Source organism: Sciurus vulgaris (genome assembly GCF_902686455.1).
Source record: "Sciurus vulgaris genome assembly, chromosome: 9".
Lineage (NCBI taxonomy): Eukaryota > Metazoa > Chordata > Mammalia > Rodentia > Sciuridae > Sciurus > Sciurus vulgaris.
The window spans coordinates 60,605,384-60,626,888 of NC_136469.1; the positions used below are offsets into that span (position 1 = coordinate 60,605,384).

General features: G+C 34.0%; 1 protein-coding gene across 1 annotated transcript in view; it reads right to left on the reverse strand.

Moving 5' to 3' along the window:
• METAP1 (methionyl aminopeptidase 1) overlaps positions 1–21,505 on the reverse strand; it is a 65,650-nt gene that overhangs the window by 4,472 nt on the left and 39,673 nt on the right. Inside the window, exons 3-9 of the mRNA XM_079153831.1 lie at positions 17,882–17,994; positions 16,943–17,003; positions 12,997–13,088; positions 11,922–12,005; positions 9,292–9,430; positions 7,514–7,645; positions 4,586–4,729 (exon numbers count right to left, since the gene is read on the reverse strand). Of these exons, the coding sequence (XP_079009957.1) occupies positions 4,586–4,729; positions 7,514–7,645; positions 9,292–9,430; positions 11,922–12,005; positions 12,997–13,088; positions 16,943–17,003; positions 17,882–17,994 (765 nt within the window). The remainder of the gene's footprint in view (positions 1–4,585; positions 4,730–7,513; positions 7,646–9,291; positions 9,431–11,921; positions 12,006–12,996; positions 13,089–16,942; positions 17,004–17,881; positions 17,995–21,505) is intronic.

Below are 21,505 nucleotides of genomic sequence, written 5' to 3' on the forward strand. Positions count from 1 at the left end.
TATGTTCTCTTCTCCTGGTTCTCTTTCTTAAAATAAATCATTCAACAAACAGGTAGTATATTAGTAACCACCTACTTTGGAAGAGATATTGTGCTAGGCACAGTTCATTTGCTTATGTTTTCTACATTAAAATACAGAGATACCCATAGGACAGATTTCAGGTTATCATCATCACTTCTATAAGAGGAAAAGGGCTACACTTATATTACTGCAGATTAGAAACGCAGAACCAAGGAGAGTGCCATCACTAATCCACATATAAAAATTTGAATGACAGTATTTCAGATCATGCCTAAAGTCTCCCGACTCTTTGGGAAGAGGAGTGTGTAGGGGCACAGCACACAGAAACAAACCACATGATTTTCCAAAGTTTTATACATTGTCTTTTTTTTCTCATCTTCAAATGAGAACAAATCCTTTCAACATTAGCCTATTTTTAAAAATGCTGGAGAGACCTTCCTATTTCAGAACAAACTCCATTTCTCCCTCCAAATACTCTTTTTTTTTTTTTTTTTACTTTTTGGTCCAAAGCTCTCTGAGAATATTTTTCAGGACCATCACAAGAAATATTATGATGAATTAAAATGTGTCCAAACCTGACATTCCTCAAAAAATGCCAAAAAAAATAAAAGTAGGGACATGCCTTTTTAGACAATCTTTGACAAAAATGGAGAACTAAATTTCAAACTAAAAGAACTGAAAGGTATCAGCTAAACAAATGACTGCACTTACTCAGCCTTACCACCAGATGGCAAACCTAATTTTCCAGTAAGTGTTTTCTGTCAGGCTGCTGTGCCATCAGGATCATTACTTAATGAATGGTGAATATATGCGCTGGGGCTCAACAACTAAATGCAACTCCTTCTAGGTGTGGTCTAACCTCACCTACAGGTTTACATTCCTACTCCTTTCCTGGTGAACAGTTATCAGTGTTGTTTTCCGCTATCTCAGATTTTGTCAAAATACTCACCAAAGACTCCAAATGTAGTTTTTAAACCCATACAAACTTAAAAGCAATTTCACTTTGAATCTCACAAACTTTCTCTAAAAATGATATGTAATTTACTACATATACAGAATCAGCCTATATTTCCTTGGGGAATCAAAAGAAGATGTCAGAGTGTCCATGTAGTGTCACAGAAAGGGGAAAAAAAATGGATAAAGGAATCTAGAACTGTGCAGTTCAACAGCAGAGCTGGCTACTTGAAAAGTGGCTAATCAGAACTGAAATGGGGTAGTAAAAATACTGCAAATTTCGAAGACTAAAGCAGCATGTAATTATATATTGTTACCCAGTGTACTGCCTGTATCACCTAGCTAAGTTTCTACCCCACCCTAATCTTATCTGTAAGGACAAGGTTCTTGAAGGCCAGCTGTTCCTCTTCAGGTAGGCTAGCCAAAACAATGTGGATCTAAGAAGGCTACCCAAGTGACCACCAGGCAACTGTCACACTAAGTGATAATCCATACCAGCTGCAATGACAGAAAGCACCAGACATATGAGGAGTAAACACAGATAAGGTAGTGCCTAAGTTCTGGGAAATCTTTTGCCTATTCCAGGGAAAGATGTGAATATTTCCCCTCACCTTTATTACTTTACTCTCCCCCATTTCTTTTACCCTGTATGTATGGCTTTCCTACCCCAACAACAAGTTGAGGACTCTGATTTGTGAACGTGCTTCTGTATTTTCTGGCCACTTAATAAACTTGAGCTGTTAGTACTCAGCATTTGGCCCCAGTTTTTAGCTTTAACAACATCCAAATGAAAAAGATCCTGCTTTGGGGATATCCCCCTTTTAGGAGGAACCAGCAAATTATGGGTAACAATATCTCAATAATTTTTGTTCCAATTAAAGGCTGAAATGATATTTAGGATGTAATGATATAAATAAGATATAGTTTTAAAATACTTTCCACCTATTACTTTTTACTTTTTAAATGTGGCTACTAGAAATTTATAAGTCATTTATGTGTCTCATAATATATTTCTCCTGGACAGTGCTGACCCAGAGAACCTATGTACATATTCCACTCCTATTTCTGCCACTGATTTATTATTATTATTATAGAGATTACAACTCCTACTTATTTCTTAGAATCTTAAAGTTTATTTCTCACCATAGCTCACACAACAAAAACATTATCTGAGTAACTGAACTATTGCAGACAGTAATGTTAGGTAATTTTTTTAAAAAATCTGAACCCGTTCTATCATCTACATCACAGAATTATTTAATGTACACTGTAAATGTTGAGTATTGTCATCATTACTTTCCAACTGCTAATGACTTAAAGAAGAAAACTCACCTAATGAGGATTTTTCTCACATTAGAAGGGGTGGAGAGAAGTTATTCAACAATTTCTGGTTCCTCCTTCATTTGGGTCAAGATCAGTTACAAATCAAAGCAGAGATTACTTACATTTCAAATGGTATCTCTGCTATACAAAAAAAAAAACACCCTCAGCAGTTTCTTTTAACAATTCCCTAAGCTAGCATAATATTTTTTATTTTTTATTTTTTGTTTTTATTTTTGGTAGGGCTGGGGAATCAAACCCAGGACCTTATGCATGCCAGGCAAATGCTCTCCCACCGAGCCACATCCCCTTGCACAACATATTTTGATTTACATAAACCCAATTTATGCTCGAATTTTCATAAAAATCAAATTTATAAAATGAAGTATACTTCCTTGCTTCTTTATTCAATATTGTTTTTCACATCTAATTGAATCCTTTACATGAAACTTAGGTGGCATTTCTTGTACGCCAATGACACCTATTTTATGATATTGCCTCCACTGACCCATATTGACTTTTCCCATAAATGTTATTTTCAGTCTCTCTCCCTAATTCATACCTAAACCCAAGTTTTACTGCCTTTGCATGTCCTCTGAACATTCACATATACACACACACTGTAATTACAACAGCTACTTTCATTCCATGAAAAGGAATGGACACTCAGGGACTAATAGGGCCTAACGGAAATGAAGTCAGTTACTTCTTTTCTGTTGCTTTTAATTCAAGCACAATTCACAAAATGGATGCCATCTATCAATGAATGCTGACATACACCAGATACTGTGCCACAGAGGACTGCTCCAGCTTCTCCTGTAGAGAAGTTTCTCATTCATTTCACTTCCTGTTCATAATATGCATGCCTAGGACTTACCACCTCATACCTAGACTCCAGCAACAACTGCCCATTAGGCTGACTATACTGAATAGCTTCCACCTGGAATAAATAACCTCTACAAAATTAGGCTTCCCAAAATACAAGATTCATCATGCCATTCTTCTCCAAAATGTTTCTGAAGATTCCTACAGATAAAGTCAGATTTCCTCAGTCTCGTATTCCTCAAAACCAGCAATGCCTACTGTCAATCCTCAAAACCTCACACTCAACCAAGCTTATCTTGTCCCTGTTCTGTCTCAACTTGACGCACCTATTGAGGTTTCCCTCCACCTGGAATGTGTTTCATCTCCTCCACCAAACGAAAATCTCAACCATTCTTTAATTCTCCCCCAGAACCCAACACCCAACCACTTCAATCCTTGCAGAGAGGAAACACGAAGTACAGAGAAAAGACCAACTCCAGAAAGTTCGACAGAATGCAGGTACCAATGTGAGCTCTGGCATTTGTTTACTAGATTGTGTGGCTTTGAGCAAACAGACTGCTTTCCATGTATTATGTCCCTTAATCCTCACAATTCTAAGATAGGTACCATTCCCTACTATTGCACAGATGAGAAAATTAAGCACAAGGAAATCCATGAATGTGTTTATATAACAATGATTTAATAAGAACGTGTGTGTCTGTCTATCAAATTTCTTTCTAGGTCACTCGTGGTGGATAGCTTTCACTTCTGGCACTAAGTAAGAGACTTGTTCCTACACATATCTAATCTCAGAGAAAAGGTTTATGAGAGACGTTGTCTACTAGTTCCTTTTTTATTCTACTATACAGTTGTCAATTTGAGGAAAAATACTTTGTCTTTCCCCTCTATTTATGCCAATACATATTGTACAGTATCTGACATACCCTAAGAACTCACACCAAAACAAGCAAGATGAACTGATTTCACCTAAAGAATCAGAAGGGAGATGTGGCAGACTGTTGAACATTTGCCAAAACAGATTACTTTTCTTTCAGAGTACTCAGTTGGATTACATTTCCCAACTTGTATGCTATTAAGATACAATATGTGAATATTCCTGCCAATGAAAAACAAATGTGCATGATTTATGTCACTTCTAGGCTGGTTCAATGAAACTCCCAAATATACCTCTCCAAGTTTCTTCCCTACCACACTATCTGTTCATTATCTGTTCCCAAGGTAACCTGAAACACCACAGGTTGAAGATGGCAGAACCTGAGACACAGAATAACCTCCCACTCTCACAGTCACTGTCTTATGTAAGCAAGACCCAAACTTGACCTGTTTGAACAAATACACATTCTGGGGGTCTATTTGTTACAGCAAATAAGTTAATGAATACAAAATAGTAGGCCCTGTTAAATATTTGAATACATATTTGTTGAGTAAGTTGTTAGCACAAAACAAATCTTTGGACAGTACTTACTGGCATAGTGGGGTACATTGGGGGCTGTATGAAAAAGCTTGTGGATTCCATGTCCACAATAGCTTCGAACAACTGAAAATCCATTTGCTTGAGCATGCTTCTGAATAATATTTCCCAATTCTCTGTATCGAACACCAGGTTTCACTGAAAGAAAAAGAGAAGATGCATGACAAAGAATAGTAATAACCAACATTTACTAAGTGATTTGTATCTATTGGACAGGAACTTTGTAAACACTTTTTATGCCTTCATGCCAAAATTTACAAATGAGGAAACCAAGTCACACAGAGGCCATACAGACGGTAAATGGCAAAGCTCTGACTCAAACCAAGAGCCCCTAAAGTTCCTCCTCTTAATGCCAGACAAACAGAACACCCTGAGTGCTAAACGGGTGAGGACAAGCACCTTTTGCTCTAACAACAGATATGAAACAACAGAATGGAAAATACATCTCCCTTTACATGATTCCTTAAGGTCAACAACTATTCTATTCTATGAGCAGAGGAGATAAGGAAGGCAAGTGTATCAGAAGAAAAATAAGTGTCTAAAAGAGTAACACAACTTGTCCCAAGTTTCAGTCAGGTCAACTTGTGAAAGAAGTACTTCTCCCCGGGGCGTTTCATCCACATAACAATGGTTCTCAAACCATTCATAATTGCATCTACAAAAGGTCCTACGGTATATCTTTCACTATATACATACTGCCCTGTTAAATTTTAATAAATTTTAGTAGTGCCTTGAAGGGGAAAAACAAAAGAAGTGGTTCTCTCTGCTAATAAGGCCATTCTGGCTCTAAAACCCCAGGAAAGGGCACTGCCAAATTTCTGAAACAATGAGGTAAGTTCCAGGGGTCCTCTAACTCTTAGCCTACCTGATTTCCAAAGAGATGTTCAGATGCAATCTATTCACGCCATGTAATTAATAGCTTAAGGAATTATAATTTAATATTTTTACTTGCTCTTAACCACACATTCCAGCTTGATGTTTTAGGCAGGAGGAAGGTGGTTTCTCATTTTGAGAAACCATACTAACTCTCACAATGTTTGTCTCTGTCCAGGTCCTCCTATCAGCCCTGGGTTGGAGAGCTGGTGGCACACACAACAAATTGTGTAGTATATAAAAGAGAAAATATCCACTCAGCAATGATGACAGAATGTGACAGGGGAGATTCTTCCATAATTGTCAAACTTGAGTAATTTTGGTTCAGAGGGTAATATCTGGAGACATATTTGAATATCACACAGGAGATGGTGGTGTAACTGATATCTAGTGTGCAGACACCAGAATGTTGCTAAGCATCTCACAATGCACAGGACAGGTTCCTATAACAAAGCATTAGCAGACCCCAAAATGCCTTCAATGCCTGCATTTAAACATACTACTCTAGAAAAGTTCATTTCAACAACTTTAAAGAACAACATTAAATGAGTATTTTTAAACTACAGGAACAATGACATACATAATATTGTTAATATCACTTTCTAGAGTTCAAGCAACTTTTGTTCTTTCTTGGCTATTGCTATCAAGACTGGTTTCTGGCAGTTTCTTAAGTTCTAGTCATATGTCTTTGTGAAACAATACTACAGTTATCTGGCTATTTCAATGAACTCACAGAGAAGAAAAAGGATGTAGATTTTATATATATATATACATATACATACACACACACACACACACACACATATATATATATATATAATCTGGTGGAAACCCTAAAAATTATTTAAAACTGAAGCTTCTACAAATGAGGATAAGCACAGAAATTCTCATTTCAAAATACCACCTACAATATTAAAGTTTTAAAATAATCAAATGAATTTCTAAAATCTTCACATATTGATACATGAAAATATTATCTTTAATTTTCACACATCTAATATTATATAAATTAGTAACAATTTCATCATCCTCCATGCACATTAAAAAGTGACAAAAACAATAAAAATAATGAACTCATGTTATTAGAGGTAACTATGTGTTAAAGAACTCTGTCCTGTTCAATACTCTATTATATCAGGGAACCTGGAGAAGTGGGGGAGAGGTAGCAATAATATACTGAATAATTCAGTTCAAACATTATGGATTTTAATAAAACTGTCCTCAAACCATTCTTTTATTAGCAATGTGTTAACAACTAAAACAAGCCTTTCCTTTTCTTCTCCCATTCCCAGAGGGTACTGAATAAACAAATTTTAAAAAGCCTGGATAAGCTGCTGGCACAAAGACAGCCTGGGAAAAATCCTACAGAAATACACACACCTCCACTCAGTCTACAACAGAGTGAAATCTGGAAACCACCAAAATCCAGTAAGGGAATAGTTACAGAAATTTTAATATTGTGAAATATAATATGTATCCATTAAAAGAATGGGATAGATCTGCTATTTTAAAAGATCTATAAGATACTAATTGGACAAATGTCAAATTACAGAAAATTACAAATATTATGATTCCATTTAACCTAATTAAACCCATACATATACCTATATATGTCAAGACATAGAAGAGAGGGGGAAAAAAATCTATTAACAATAGGTATCTCTGGATAGAAAAGAGAGAGATGAAAAGTGGAATAGAGGCAAATGTAAAGAAGGATCATTCATTTTCCTCTCAAAATCTTCAGGCTTGCTTCAACTTTCTATAATGGGAAACTAATACTAACATATGAAAGAATAAAAAGTAGAAATAAAAATTCCACAAAAGAACCATCCACATACGCCTCCTCATTTAAAAGAAATGATAAATCTCAGAAAAGAGAGAATCACAAGTAATCACCTGATCCATCTTCATCAAGACATTACCACATCATCTTTAAATTCATTAACTGTTAAAACACAAAGCTAACTCAGGTAGGGTAGTGGAAAAACTGTTAAGTGTAAGAAACACACACTGAGGCAGTGCCAATGGGGGCCCGGCACTGAAGCTGACCTGCATCGATGGCTTGCATCAAACACTCATACGTGGTCTGAACTAGTTTCCGTGCTCCCTCATCCACATCTCCAACAAAAAATGTCTCATTCAGGTCCCCATGATAACCATTTCGATAAAGAGTGATGTCCACTGCAAAAGAATGTGTAAATACAAAGACCATATTTATTTTCATTCCAAAGTAGAACTTAGCTTTTCCAATATGACAGCATCAAGTAATTTAGTGGAAAAGATGACTTCTGCATTCTCAAATTAGATACCAGTGAATGTGTAGTTACTTCCTAACAGATACTCCTTAAGGGTAATTCAACTAAACTCACTGTGGAAAACAGATATATAGCCAGGCAGCACAAGCCAGATGGTGGCTTTTTATATTCTTACAGTAATTAGAACATTTGTGGCAGAGAAAAAAGTTATGTGGGATACAATCATGCAAGATAAATAACCAGGGTTAGTAACATTAAACTGAGGACTGGCAGTTTATTAAATAGAAAATCCTATTTTCACTTATTTATCTTTAAAGAGGTTCTTCCTCCTTCTAAAAAATACGTAAACAGCAAAACTTAAAAAAACTCCCCCCACTACGCCCCATTACCCCCTGAGCCCCACAGAGAACCCAGGGCCTTGGGTGTCCTAGGCAAACACTGCCAGTAGGCTAAACTCCCAACCTTATTGACTCATTTGCCTTTAATTTACTTGTGAATATTCATCATTCTCTTCATTCCCATGCTTTAAGAAAACAGATTACTAATATGTCACTATCATAACACTAAATGACTTATCGAGAAAACGTACTGAAGGTACATTTTCAAACCATGGATTTCAACCAATCTACAACATCAAAGTACAGGTAGGTGTTTCATCTCCAGCACAATGCATACATGTCTGAAAAATCTCACACATTGTACATGTAAAAAAATAGAAAGGTTTATATGAAAAACAGACACAAACTCTGTGGAACTTTATAAACACATAATCTAACTAGAGCGATAACAACTATAATAAAAATACTATCACAGTTAAATCTCTACTATCATTCTTGACCAGCCTCACAGCTGGTTGACTGTGGAGTCTTCAACCCTGGGACTCATGTTTCCTTGGATTCCTTTAATGTCCTAAAATAGAATAATTTCATTGATATTAAAACACCATCAAGGGGATGCTTCTTCATTAACATTTATTTAATACCAGAGGGAAATGCCTTCGTAGCTTCTCCTCTACACCTGCAGCTTCCCAAGATAACACAATATAGAGGTCCTTAAAGGCACTGCTTTTTTAAGTAAGGCACTTCTGTGAACTTTTTAGCTTTCTTTTTAAGGTCTTCATTTATTACCAAGGATTTTTCTTATCTGTTAAGAAACCCTTTTCTGATCTTTTAAAAACCACTCGGGGGGGGGGCTTGGGGGCTTCAATTAAAAAAAAATTGCATTATACTCAACACTACTTCCACATTTCATTGACATTTGTCACCTTGAGTTTGAGCACCAAACGAATGCGTGATATACCAAACACATCATACTAGTTTTCTCTTAAACATCTAGTATGATGTGTCTTGAAAGAACAAACACAAAACTATAAAAAAAAAGAAAAAAGAAAAAGAAAAAGAAAAGGAAAGAAAGAGGCTTTCACAGATTTTAGAATACTAAGTTTTAAGCAGGAAAAAGCATAAGTATAGGAAGCAAGTAAAGAAAACAAAAGTCAAAAGTCACTAAAAATACTACCAAAACCTTGTAACTTCTTTATTCATGGTAACAAAATCACACTTACATATTTCTTACCATTAACAATATCCCCTTCTTGCAAAGGTCGTCTGTCTGGAATTCCGTGGCAAATGACTTCATTCACTGAAGTACAACAAGACTTTGGGAAATTATAGTAATTCAGGGGAGAAGGATAGCAATTTCTTGCAATGCATGCCTATAATAAATTAAAATTCAGAGAAAATAATTTGGAATGTGCAAAAAGAAAAAATCTGCATGCATCAGATTTTAAAATCTGAAAAAAAGTTGGACAAAGGCCAATACAAAGAACTTATTTAATATTTTATCTTTAAAAAGGTGATCACACTATGTTGCCCAGGTTGTCTTGAACTCCCGGGCTCAAGTGATCTTCCTACCTCAGTCTTCCAAGAAGCTGGCACTCTAGGTATACTCCACTGTGCATGGCTAGTAGACATCATTTTAAACAGCATATAACAAGTTTTACGCCAGTCAGATATGCTGTATACAAACCAGTTTTACTGGTAATTGTATAAAGGAAAAAGCAAATTCACATACAACAAATACATACAAATGCTATTATGTGAAGATTCTACTTCAAAATTTACCCTTGTGAAAAACATTTAAAGAAAAAATATTTAAAGTAAGTACTTTTATGTGATTATAATTTCCTATATAGAAAAAAGCCTCCAACCCTATGACAAAAAATGAATAGTATAATTAAGAAATGATACAGAACTCCCTGAAACATTTTCACTGTTCACTACATTCATTTTCATTGTTCACTACATACCAGTGAACAAGAGATCTTAGAAAATGGTCTGGTTTCGGGCTGGGGAGATAGCTCAGCTGGTAGAGTGCTTGCCTCCCTGAGTTGGATTCCCGGTACCGCAAAAAAAAAAAAAAAAATGGTCTGGTTTCCATAACAAGCTTTACCTTGGATGTTTTCACACAATGGCAATCATAGCATACATCATTTGTATCCTTGCTGACACAGTTTTCAAGCTAATAATTTTCTAATACTTGCAAAAAAATATCATTTGTGGAACATATTTTTACTAGAACTTTTACTATTATTGAAAATCTAAATTAATTCAAAATTTTCTCAATTGTAAAAAAAAAAATCTTACAACCAATAACTACATCCCTTTGGCTTTTCCCTTATTTAGGATATACCTCTATAATTCACAAAGCAGTTTAAATAGCAGTTTAGAACACAAAAAAAATCAGAACATCTTGACTAAAATGACAACTCCATCATCACTTAAAAGTTGTATAAACTTGGACAACTTTATTCACCTCTCCTCAGTTTACTTATCTATAAAATAGAGATGATAACAGCATTTACCTCAAGAGGTTATTGGGGAGATAAAATAAGTTAATTTGAAAGAAGTACTTTTAAGAGTTCCTGGTTCACAAGAAGCACTCAAAATGCTTAATGCATACTGGACATTTTATACTAACATATGTAACAATACCCCAAAATCAAAATTCATGAAAATCTGAATAAAAATATTTATAAACATCTTAACAGTTTAAGACATATCAAATTCTTTCAGAAAGGTTGTCTCCATTTACAATGTCATCACCAAGTAAAAAATACCAGTTTCATCCTCACCACACAGTGAGATATTAACATCTTTAAAATAGTTACCATAAATTTACCATGTCCTTATAAATTCATTTATCTTATTACTAGAATAATTTTAATGCATTTTCCATGTTTTAACTAGTCAACATTTCATTTACGAACAATTTAATCATATAATGCATATACATACCTACTAGTTTACAGTCTGACAGGTGGCCTTTATTAAAACATACAAAAAAAAGATATCTGTGTATCATATTTATTACAAATACTTATCTGACCTGCTTACTGCCTTGTTTTTGCCGATATAAAAGGAAATACTGACTTTGACCAATCTAGCTTCAGAAGTCATACTGCTTATGTCAGAATATTGGGTGCATGTGGTAGTAAAATATATTTAAAACACTGATAAAATTAATCATTTTGCAAAAGCACAACAGAAAATCCTAAGGCTTCTAAAACAAGATATTTCAAGTTCACCTCAGACCTCAGTACGACAAATACGGTCATTCCTCAGCATCAAAGGGGGACTAGCTCTAGGATAAGCCCTCCCCTCCACACACACTGGGTACCAAAATCTATAGATGCTCAAGTTTCTCATATAAAATAGTATAGCGTTTGCATGTAACTCACATACATCCTCCCATGTGCTTTAAATCGTCTCTACATTAGTTATAATACTTTTACAATGTAAATGTTACATGAATAGTTGTTACACTGCATTGTTTAGGGAATAATGACAAAGAAAAAGGTCTGTATGTGTTCCATAGAGACATAATTTCCCCCCAAATATTTTCAATCCACAGTTAGTTGAAACATGGATGCCAAAGATCCAGAAGCAGACTATAAAGATGGGAATAATGATTGTTGAATGCTTTTCATATTTGAAACAAAGCAAAAATTAGCTTTCAAATCGATTCAACCAAGTTACTTTAGACATTCTGAATGTAAGTCAAAAACACCTAATAATGTGACTTTTTTTCCCCCCAGTGCTGGAGATCAAATCCAGGGCTTCACACATGCTGACATGTGCTCTACCACTGAGCTACATCCCCAATCCTGAATGTTATTTTCCAAAATAAAAAAGTAAAGCTCTTACTAAGTGTACAGCATGATCTATTTCTTCAGTAGTTACACCTGGTTTAATCATCCCGGCAGCAATGTCCAGCACTTCTCTAGCAAGCTGTAAAAGAGGAACATTTGGTACATTCAAAAAGAAAACAAAAATAGAAATTTGTATCCTTTGTACTATCTTAAGATGTTTTGGGAAAAACTGATGAAATAAATTTTCCATTCAATATAATTTCATATAAAATATATACACATTTAACATAAAATATAAATATGTGAACATAAATTTATATAAAAATTGAGCTAAAGCTTATTTACTAAATAAGCTTGACTGATTTCTACATGAAAATGTACATCCTAGGTTATATAAACAATAATCAACTAGCAGAGGTTGAATCTTCTCATACTTCTGTAATGGAGAAGGGTGGAGGGAAACAGATAAATGAATGTTCTCTACAGATTACCTGCCATACTAATTTTCATACTACTTAAATGGAAAAAGTAACTAAGTAAAAGGAATATGAAGTTATCCAGATTATCGAAACAAAGTAGTATCAAACCACTTTTAAAGTGCTGCATAAAAACAAAGGATTACATCTAAATGAACGCTAGCAATGTTTCAATTATTTTTCTTTAGAAAAATATGAATGTGATTTCATCTCATTAATGCCAACTACTACCATATATCATGGTTATTTCACAACAGGATCTTTAGTTTATCTTGTCTTAGGGCATTAGTGAAAATAAAATAACAAAAACCTAGATCTTTAAAAAAAAGTGTGTGTATATAAAATTATGTATATATATAAAAAAGTGTATATATATATATATGTATATTTGTATACACATACACATACTCACACACACAGTATATAGAGAGAAAAAGAATCAAACTTGCAAGCAAATACAGATTACCTGCCATACTAATTTTCATACTACTTAAATGGAAAATAACTGTTGCATTAAATATATAGTAACAAAAGTTTAATGAAAAGTATAGCTAAGTCACGGTCTTAAAGTCACATTTGATACCTTTAAAAATAAAGTACAAGCACTGAGCACTGCTCAAACTGTCCTACCTAAAGGGAAAAAATAATCCTTACCCTACATACAAGTCGCATCCCTTCTATGTCTTCAGATGAGAGCAATTTAATTTGAGAAGTACCTTTAAGAGCCTGTTCAGATTCTGACATTCCTATAACAAAAAATAAGAAAAACTAAAATGAATGGAAAGATGAAGAATTGATTAGCACAATTATAGTCAAGTCTTTCTATCACACACAGTATTTCATATTTTGGGAGGTACAGGTTAATTTATTTAAAAAACAAACTTTTAACATGCAAAAGCAATTTACTAACCAAACTGAATGATGAACTCTAAAGAATGAATTTTCAGATCTATTAGAAATCGGTCAGTATTTATGGAGTACTTATTATATGCCAGGCAGTGTGCTAATAAGCTCAGTAAACAATTCACATTTGGATAATAACATATAATTTACAAATTGCTTTTATGATCATTGTCTCATGAAGCAACTATAGACAAACAATTGATGAATCAATTACACTATTCTTCTGAAACAGAAACCCAAGTCAATGTTTTTCAAACTTAGTTTTTGATCTTTCTGTGGGCTGTAAGTAACTTTTTTAAAAGCTAAAAAAAAAAAAAGGGAATAGAAATTATCGGATTCTGTTATACAGACTAGGGTAAGTGCTGCTGTAAAATGTTTGTTAATTTATACACACACATATACCAATCATGCTATAAAAGCCATTTCTCATTCTGGCTCACAGTCAAAAAGTTTGAAAAATATTACAAATAAAATTTGTCTAAAAGAAGTAAAGTCATTATAGCAATTATTTTAAAATCTGAAAAAATAATGTAATGAATTACCAAACAATCTTGTTTATAAGCACCAGTGGAAAAACTAAATACTACCAAACAGAATTTTTTAAAACAAACAACAACAACAAAAAAAAAAAAAAAAAAAAACAAAAAAAAACACACCTTTAGGGAGATTCATACCAAAAGGCTGAGATAGTTCAATATTAGCAATTCCATTAATCTAATTCATCAAAGACACATTAAGGAAATAAAAATAAATGACCATCTAGAAAGGTAATTCTGATAACATGGCCAGAAACCATCTTAATATGACAAATAAATCTCAAGCCAAGAACCAAACTTCCAGAATGCCCACTATCAACACTATTATTTAAGATTGTTCTAGCAATACTAGCAGATTTAAGCAAAAGAAATAAGACACATAAAATTAGAAAAGGACAAAATCTTTAACAGTTTCAGACATGATTATATATCCCTAGAACGAAAGAATCATCTGATAAATGACTAGTAATAAAAATCCAGCAAGCTGACAGACTGTAGAATGAACATATCAGTATTAGGAATTTTCCTAAATACAAACCAAGGCTAAAAAATACAAAACATACTCTTCACAGAAGGGGGGAGAGGGGGCTTTAAAAAGCCGAGTTTGGTGGAACACAACTGAAATCTCAGCAACTCTGGAGGCTGAAGCAAGAGATCACGAATTCAAGGCCAGGTGCAGCCATATACCAAGAACCTGTCTCAAAATCAAAAATAAAAAGGGCTACGGGCATAGCTCAATAATACAGCACCCTTGGGTTCAATTCCCAGTACCACAAAAATAAACAAATAACTAAATAAAGTACCCAGAATATGCAATAAAAAACCTACAGGAAGAAAATCTAAAAACACCATCAAAAACATAAAAGGAAACTTAAATAAAATAGAAAAAAATACCCTGCTTTTGGACAGGAAGGCTCCATATTGTCAAGGTATAAAGTCTTCTAAAATTAATCTACCAATTTAATACTACCCCATTAAAAAATGCCAGTAAGATATTTTTAGAAATCGAGCTGATTATAAATTTTACATAGAAAAACAAACATACAAGAATGGCCAGGAAGATTCTGAAAAAGAGGAAATGTATGGGCAACAAGGCAAACCAAACATGAATATGTTATACGGCTACAACAATTAGAGTTTGTCAATGGTACATAATTAGACAAACAGGTTAATGAAACAGAACAGAATCAAAAACGAACCCCAAAACATGTCAGTATATACGTTAATAATATAGGTTGCATTTCAAATATAATATAATAAATAGGTTGCATTTATTTTTCTACTTAAGGAATGTTGAAAGTTTATCACAAATGTGAATAGTCAATTGGGGAAAAAATTTAACATATCAATGGGGTATTTTCCTTTATAAAGAACAATTATAAAACAGTGTAGGGGAAAAAAAGAAAGAATCAAACAGGGAAAAAATATAAATATATGAATACACAATTTAAAAATATAAAAATACAAATAACTGAACATATGAAAAGATACTCAATCTTCCTCATAATTTAAAAATGCAAACTAAAATAATAGCAAACTATCGATCTCATCTTTCAGATTAGCAAAGATCAATGCTGGACAAGATAAAAGAGAAAAGAGACTCCCATATTTTTAAAATGGGAATAATAAATGGCAAAAAGCTCTGAAATTTTTAAGATCCCTCCAGGTAAAAAATGTAGGTATCCTTTGATCTAATTATTTTACATTAGGCAATTAACCTACAGATATACTCTCACATGTGGACAAAGAGGTAAACACAGAATAGTGACTACAGTCAAACTGGTAGAAGCAAAAACTTGGAAATAATCTAAACCATTCATTAGTAGGGGCCAGCTTTAATAAATTATAACATATCCATACACTGAAATCCTTCAAGCACTAAAACACAAGCAGTGACTTTATAAGGACTCATATGGAGCATTTCCAAGATGCCTTAACATATTAAAAAGTAAAGCAAGGTGAAAAGATGTACATGATGTTTTCTTTTTGTGTATCAATGGGTGAAAAAGCTAATGTATACATACACAGATTATCTCTGGATAGTTCTACAAGAAAAAGATAACAATTACCTTTAAGGAGAACTTACTTACTACTGTATAACATTTTATTCTATTAGAATTTATCTTTTCTACATATATTTTTTAAAATATAAACTAGTATTATATTCCTATTAAATAAAGAATAATTAAATCACATAATTTAATTAATTCAGACTGTCTTTTCCTTCAATTTTTCTGTAACAATGAGTTTAACTGAATTTTAGAATTATATACAGAAGAACTTAATATAGTTCCCTACATCTTAAAAGAACAAAGCAAAGGCAGCTGGGCTTATATTAAACCATGTGAAATTGCTGATATAGAACCATTTCTGACACACATAAAAAATTCAATAATTTCACATAGTCCAATTTTAAATATATTGTACAAGCCTAAGATCAGAGACTGCTCCACTGACCTGTGCTGCAAATTACTCTGGATGTCTATCATTATCTATAAAATAAAGAAGACAACAGAACCTACCTCAGGAATGTTGAAAAGTACTAAATGGAGTAACACGTGCAAAGAACTTAGCACAGTGCCTGACATACAGTTAAGCAAAAATAAGTATCAGTTACTATTACAGAATCAGCATCATCATCATCATTACTACCATTATCATCACCATTTCTATTTCTTATTGTTACAGTTCAAGGTCTTTAGTTAACCTGAGGCCTCCATAATCTGTTTTTGCCTTAACTTAGACAGGACATGTTAAATAAATTCTAAACTATTCTTTTCTTCCATCTAGAAGTTAATATAACACCACAAAATAAGGTATTATTCTATGTGCAGTCTTTAGCAGTTATAAAAGCAACGTTTCCAGAACTGCACAGATTTCTATTGGGGGCAAAGAATTTTTAATTCTCTTAAATGCTCTACTGTGGCTTGAAAAAGCAATGTTTAGGGCCTGGGTATGTAGTTTAAAGTGCTTGCCTAGCATGTGCAAGGTCCTGGGATCAGTCCCCAGCATCACACATGCAAACATAAAAATTTTTAATAGCAATGCTTATGTTTATTAGAAATATAGCATTAAAAACTTTCTATAAGAAAAGCACTCCTTCCTTTGCAGCAGTCATCAAGCCCACAATCTGAAAAATGAAGAATCATCATCGAACTTACCTAAGGGATGATCAGCATAATCTGGTCTTTGAATATAACTTGGCACTGGCCTTGTTGGCATCTAAAAACATTGAAGAGGTTAGTTAAAGCATATTAGCTAGAAAATAAAACTGGAAAAACATTACTAATTTCAAGCAAAAATTTTTAAATGAAAAAGCTTCCAATGACATCTTAAATATGGTTATCTATTTCATTAAGACCAAGTATCACTCGCCTAGTGTTAATGCCACCACTTTCATGGATACTTAAAAGGTAGAGTGGCTAAGGCTATCAGTGATTTAGGACTTGACACAGACCACAAGTTGCCCATGTTGTTCCAAAGACTTTCTTATATATTTAATATTTTTCTAGATTTATAAAAAATTAATAAAATAAAATCTTAATAAAAATTATCAGTAAATAATTTAAATATCAAAAGATAGCAGACAGATTTCAACTAAGTGAATTCCTACGTTAAAAACTCAAGAAGGGGGCTGGGGAGATAGCTCAGTTGGTAGAGCGCTTGCCCTGTAAGCACAAGGCCCTGGGTTCGATCCCCAGCACCAAAAAAAAAAAAGAAAAACACAAGAAGGAATACAAATGGTAGAAATGTTGTAGCTAGTAAGGCAGAAATCATATTATGCTAAAAATATTTTAGCAAAGTAGTAATATACACTACTATAGTGCCAGTCAAAAAATATCAAGTCTACCTTACCCTACTCTTTTTAAAATTTAGTAGCTTTAGTCCTTTCATCTCAAATTTTCTCCACTTCCTCCAATTATCCCAATGAGCTTCCAAACAATGCATCATAAAGGCTAAACAGTTAGAAAACAAGTTCCTTTGTGAACTTAGTTCTATCTATATGGTTAACTATTGTAACACAGAATTACAAGTATCACTTTTAGGAAACCGAAATTGGTATAAAACAGTGTTGAATTCTTATTACCTTATTTACTCACCAGTGGATAATGTGGTCTGAGTTTACCAGTATATCGATAACCTGCCCAGGGGTCAGTGTTTATATCACCTTCTACAGTCCAGGAAGACACTTCTCGCTTTGCCTTTTCATCTTCTGGGAGACAGACCGGTGGACAAACATGAAAGGTACAGAAAAGAAAGAAAGGAAAGCTTCAGTGATCAAGCTGATGAGCAGCAGCATACTTCAATTCTCACTTGTTTAAAAACCAAGTCAGAGCAACTTAGGAGGCTGAGCCAGAGGATCACTAGTTCAAAGTCAGCATCAGCAACCAAGAGAGGGACTAAGCAATTCAGTAAAACTGTTTCAAAATAAAAAAGTAATAAAGGGCTGAGGATATGGTCAGTGGTTAAGCACCTCTGGGTTCAATTCCTACTATCCAAAAAAAAAAAAAAAATATGGCCACCATTTGCCTCCTTTTAGAAGGAGTTTCTAAAGCGGATGGGAAAGGGGCAAAGGGAAGGGAATAATCTGTTTGAAGTTACCAAAAGTTTGGTAGAAAACTTAAGGATCATACATACACTATTATTAGTTGTTAATATATAATGCAATTTTTACTGAAATGCACCTAAGAATCATTTTCACAGAGCAGAATGACCCTCTATAATAACTCATTTCAGCAGACTAGCTGTACCTCTTATCATGAAGCAAAATGAAGATGCTAACCCTAAAACATGAAAGAGCAGGAATTCAAGTTCCTCCTAGACCAAGCACTGACCCACACACCTCCCAGCACACACAGATCTTTCCCTGATTACTGTCATATATCACAGGCTTTGAAGTTCAGGTTTCATTAGAAGTATGTGAGAAATATAAACTTCCCTCTTAAAAAAATCTATTCAAAATAGAAAAATAGGGCTGGGATTGTGGCTCGGTGGTACAGTATTTGCCTGGCACATGTGAGGCACTCGGTTCAATCTCCAGTACTACATAAAAAATCTAAATAAACAAAATAAAGGTATTATGTCTGTCTACAACTAAAAATAAAAAAAAGAAGAAGAAAGAAAGAAAATGATGCGTGAGGCCCTGGGTTCAATTCGCAGAACAAACAGATAAATAAATAAATATTAAAGAGGGAGAGTAGATGGAATCATGATGTTAAGCTAAAGAAAATCTTAAAGGACCTCTCCTCCTTTCACAAATGAGGAAACTGAGATGTATTTCACGTGGGCAGTGAGGCAAGAATACAGGTGCTCAATCCAGTAACTCTCCAGAGAGCATGAGGTCACCTGCGGAATGAAAGCCCTTTGAGGCGTAACTGACAAGAATTCAAAAACAGCCAATTCATCCATAATACTTTGAAAGACAATATATGTATTATCTTATTTACATAAGAAGTAAAAGAAAGGAAGATTCTATGCTACTCATTTTAAATCTTTCTCCTCTCTGAAGTTTTGAAGAAACCAATGTAAATGTTAATAACAGAACAAAAATTGCTTATCATCCCAGAACAAAAATGGACTCCATCCATTGTCACTAGGGTTAAACATTATAGAAAATTTTTCAAAATGCAGGCCAACTAATGCCTGATTCAGCAGTGAGTCATTATCGAGTGATTTTTGTCTGAAACATGCACCTCAAGAATAATTTTCTCCTAAAACCTAGGACAGAACAATGAAGATTCAGGCTTTTGCTTTAACCCACTCCTAGGGAGGAAGCAGAAAGATGTAAAATCTTTGAAATCTTCCTGCTGATCTGCATTTCTGCCCTTCCACAATCTATTTTCAAATAAGAACTGAAAGCAGATCCTAAACAACATCTACACAAATAAGGTTGAAATATGCCAAGTTCTTTTCTAATCTCAAAGTGTAACTTACTTAGGAAATTTACATCTTGAAAAGTTAGTTTATATTTTGGAGTCAATCTGATCTGAGCTCTGAGTGCTAGACACATAGCAGACAACTAACAAATCTGAACTGAGCTAAGAACAGAAGCAAAACTGCAGGTGTTCCCTACCCTGTGGTGAAGGGCAAAACACTCCACCCTAGAAATCCTGATGAAATGGGCATACTTCAATCAACTAATACAAATCTTAGGGTAAAGAACCATTCTAAGCTCTTTTACTAACATTACTATTTAATTTCAGCACTTTAAATTTATGCTTTAACTTTCTCAGCATAAAATTTTAATAACTGGTTCAAAGAGCTCTGTAAGACTTCTACCACATTAGAATACAGTATATAACAATGAAAACCATTAAATGACCTTATTTAAACTTTCTCTATACTTTGATTTGAGGTAACACATCCAAATCAACAAACCCTGTCTTTTGTACTTTGACAAACTTTCACCTATTCACATCATTTTCTCTCACTCTAACCACATTTCTTCCCTCAACAGCCTAGGATTTCCATTAAACATATCAGTCACTTTATACAATCAAAAAAAAAAAAAGATATACATATATATCCCTTTTTTTAAATTTTTTATTTCCTTTTCCTTCAAAGATGGTTTAGTTGACCTCAGAGTTAGGTAAAAACAATCTAGCAAACTCCACTAAATCAACTAACTCCTAAAAAAGACACACGGAGATGAATACAAGATATCAACGTCACTAAAACAAAAACCTTATACCAAGAATCATATGCCACCTGCCAAGCCTTCATCCATCAGGATGCAACGGATAAAGCCCTTGTTCATTTCCAAGTAATTATGATTAGGCTATCTTAAACCAGTCACACTAATGACAAAAATTTATAAGATGAGTAGATGAAGCAGAACGGTTATCTGAATAGCAGCTACATGAGTGTGGCTAACGCCAAGAGTTAAAAAACAGGCAACAGTTTAATTTTGTGGTATCACATAAAGTAACTTCAAAAAAGAAAATTAACAACAGTAAGAGACTTTAAAAAAAAAACAAAAGCTTAGGATGCCAATCAAGAATCCTATACCCAGCAAAACTAATCTTCAGATCTGACGATGAAAAAAAATCTTTCCACAATAAACAATGTTAAAAGAATTTACAAATAGAAAGCCTGCACTACAGAACATCCTCAGCAAAATATTTCGTGAGGAGGAAGTGAAAAACAACAATACAAGTCATCAAACAGAGGAACTACCTAAAGGAAAAGTCAATCAAAGGAGAAACCAAGTGAAGTTAAAAACCAAAAATCAGCCAAAATGACCAGGAATACAAATCATACCACAATAATAACCCTGAATGTTAATGGCCTAAACTCAATAATCAAAAGACATAGACTGGTATATTAGATTAAAAAGAAAGACCCAACAATATGCTGCCTTCAAGAGACTCATCTCATAGAAAATGATATTCACAGACTAAAGGTAAAAGGATGGGGAAAAACATACCACACACACGGACTCAGTAAAAAAGCAGGGGTCTCCATCCTCATATCAGATAAAATGGACTTCAAATCTACGTTAGTCAGAAGGGATAAAGAAGGACATTTCATACTGCTGCAGGGAACCATAAATCATTAGGACAGGGCTGGGGAGATAGATCAGTCGGTAGAGTGCTTGCCTTGCAAAGACAAGGCCCTGGGTTCGATCCCCCAGCACCGAAAAAAAAAAAAAAAAAAAAAAAAAATCATTAGGACATAACAATTTTAAATATTTATGACCAAAACAAATGAGCATCTATGTACAT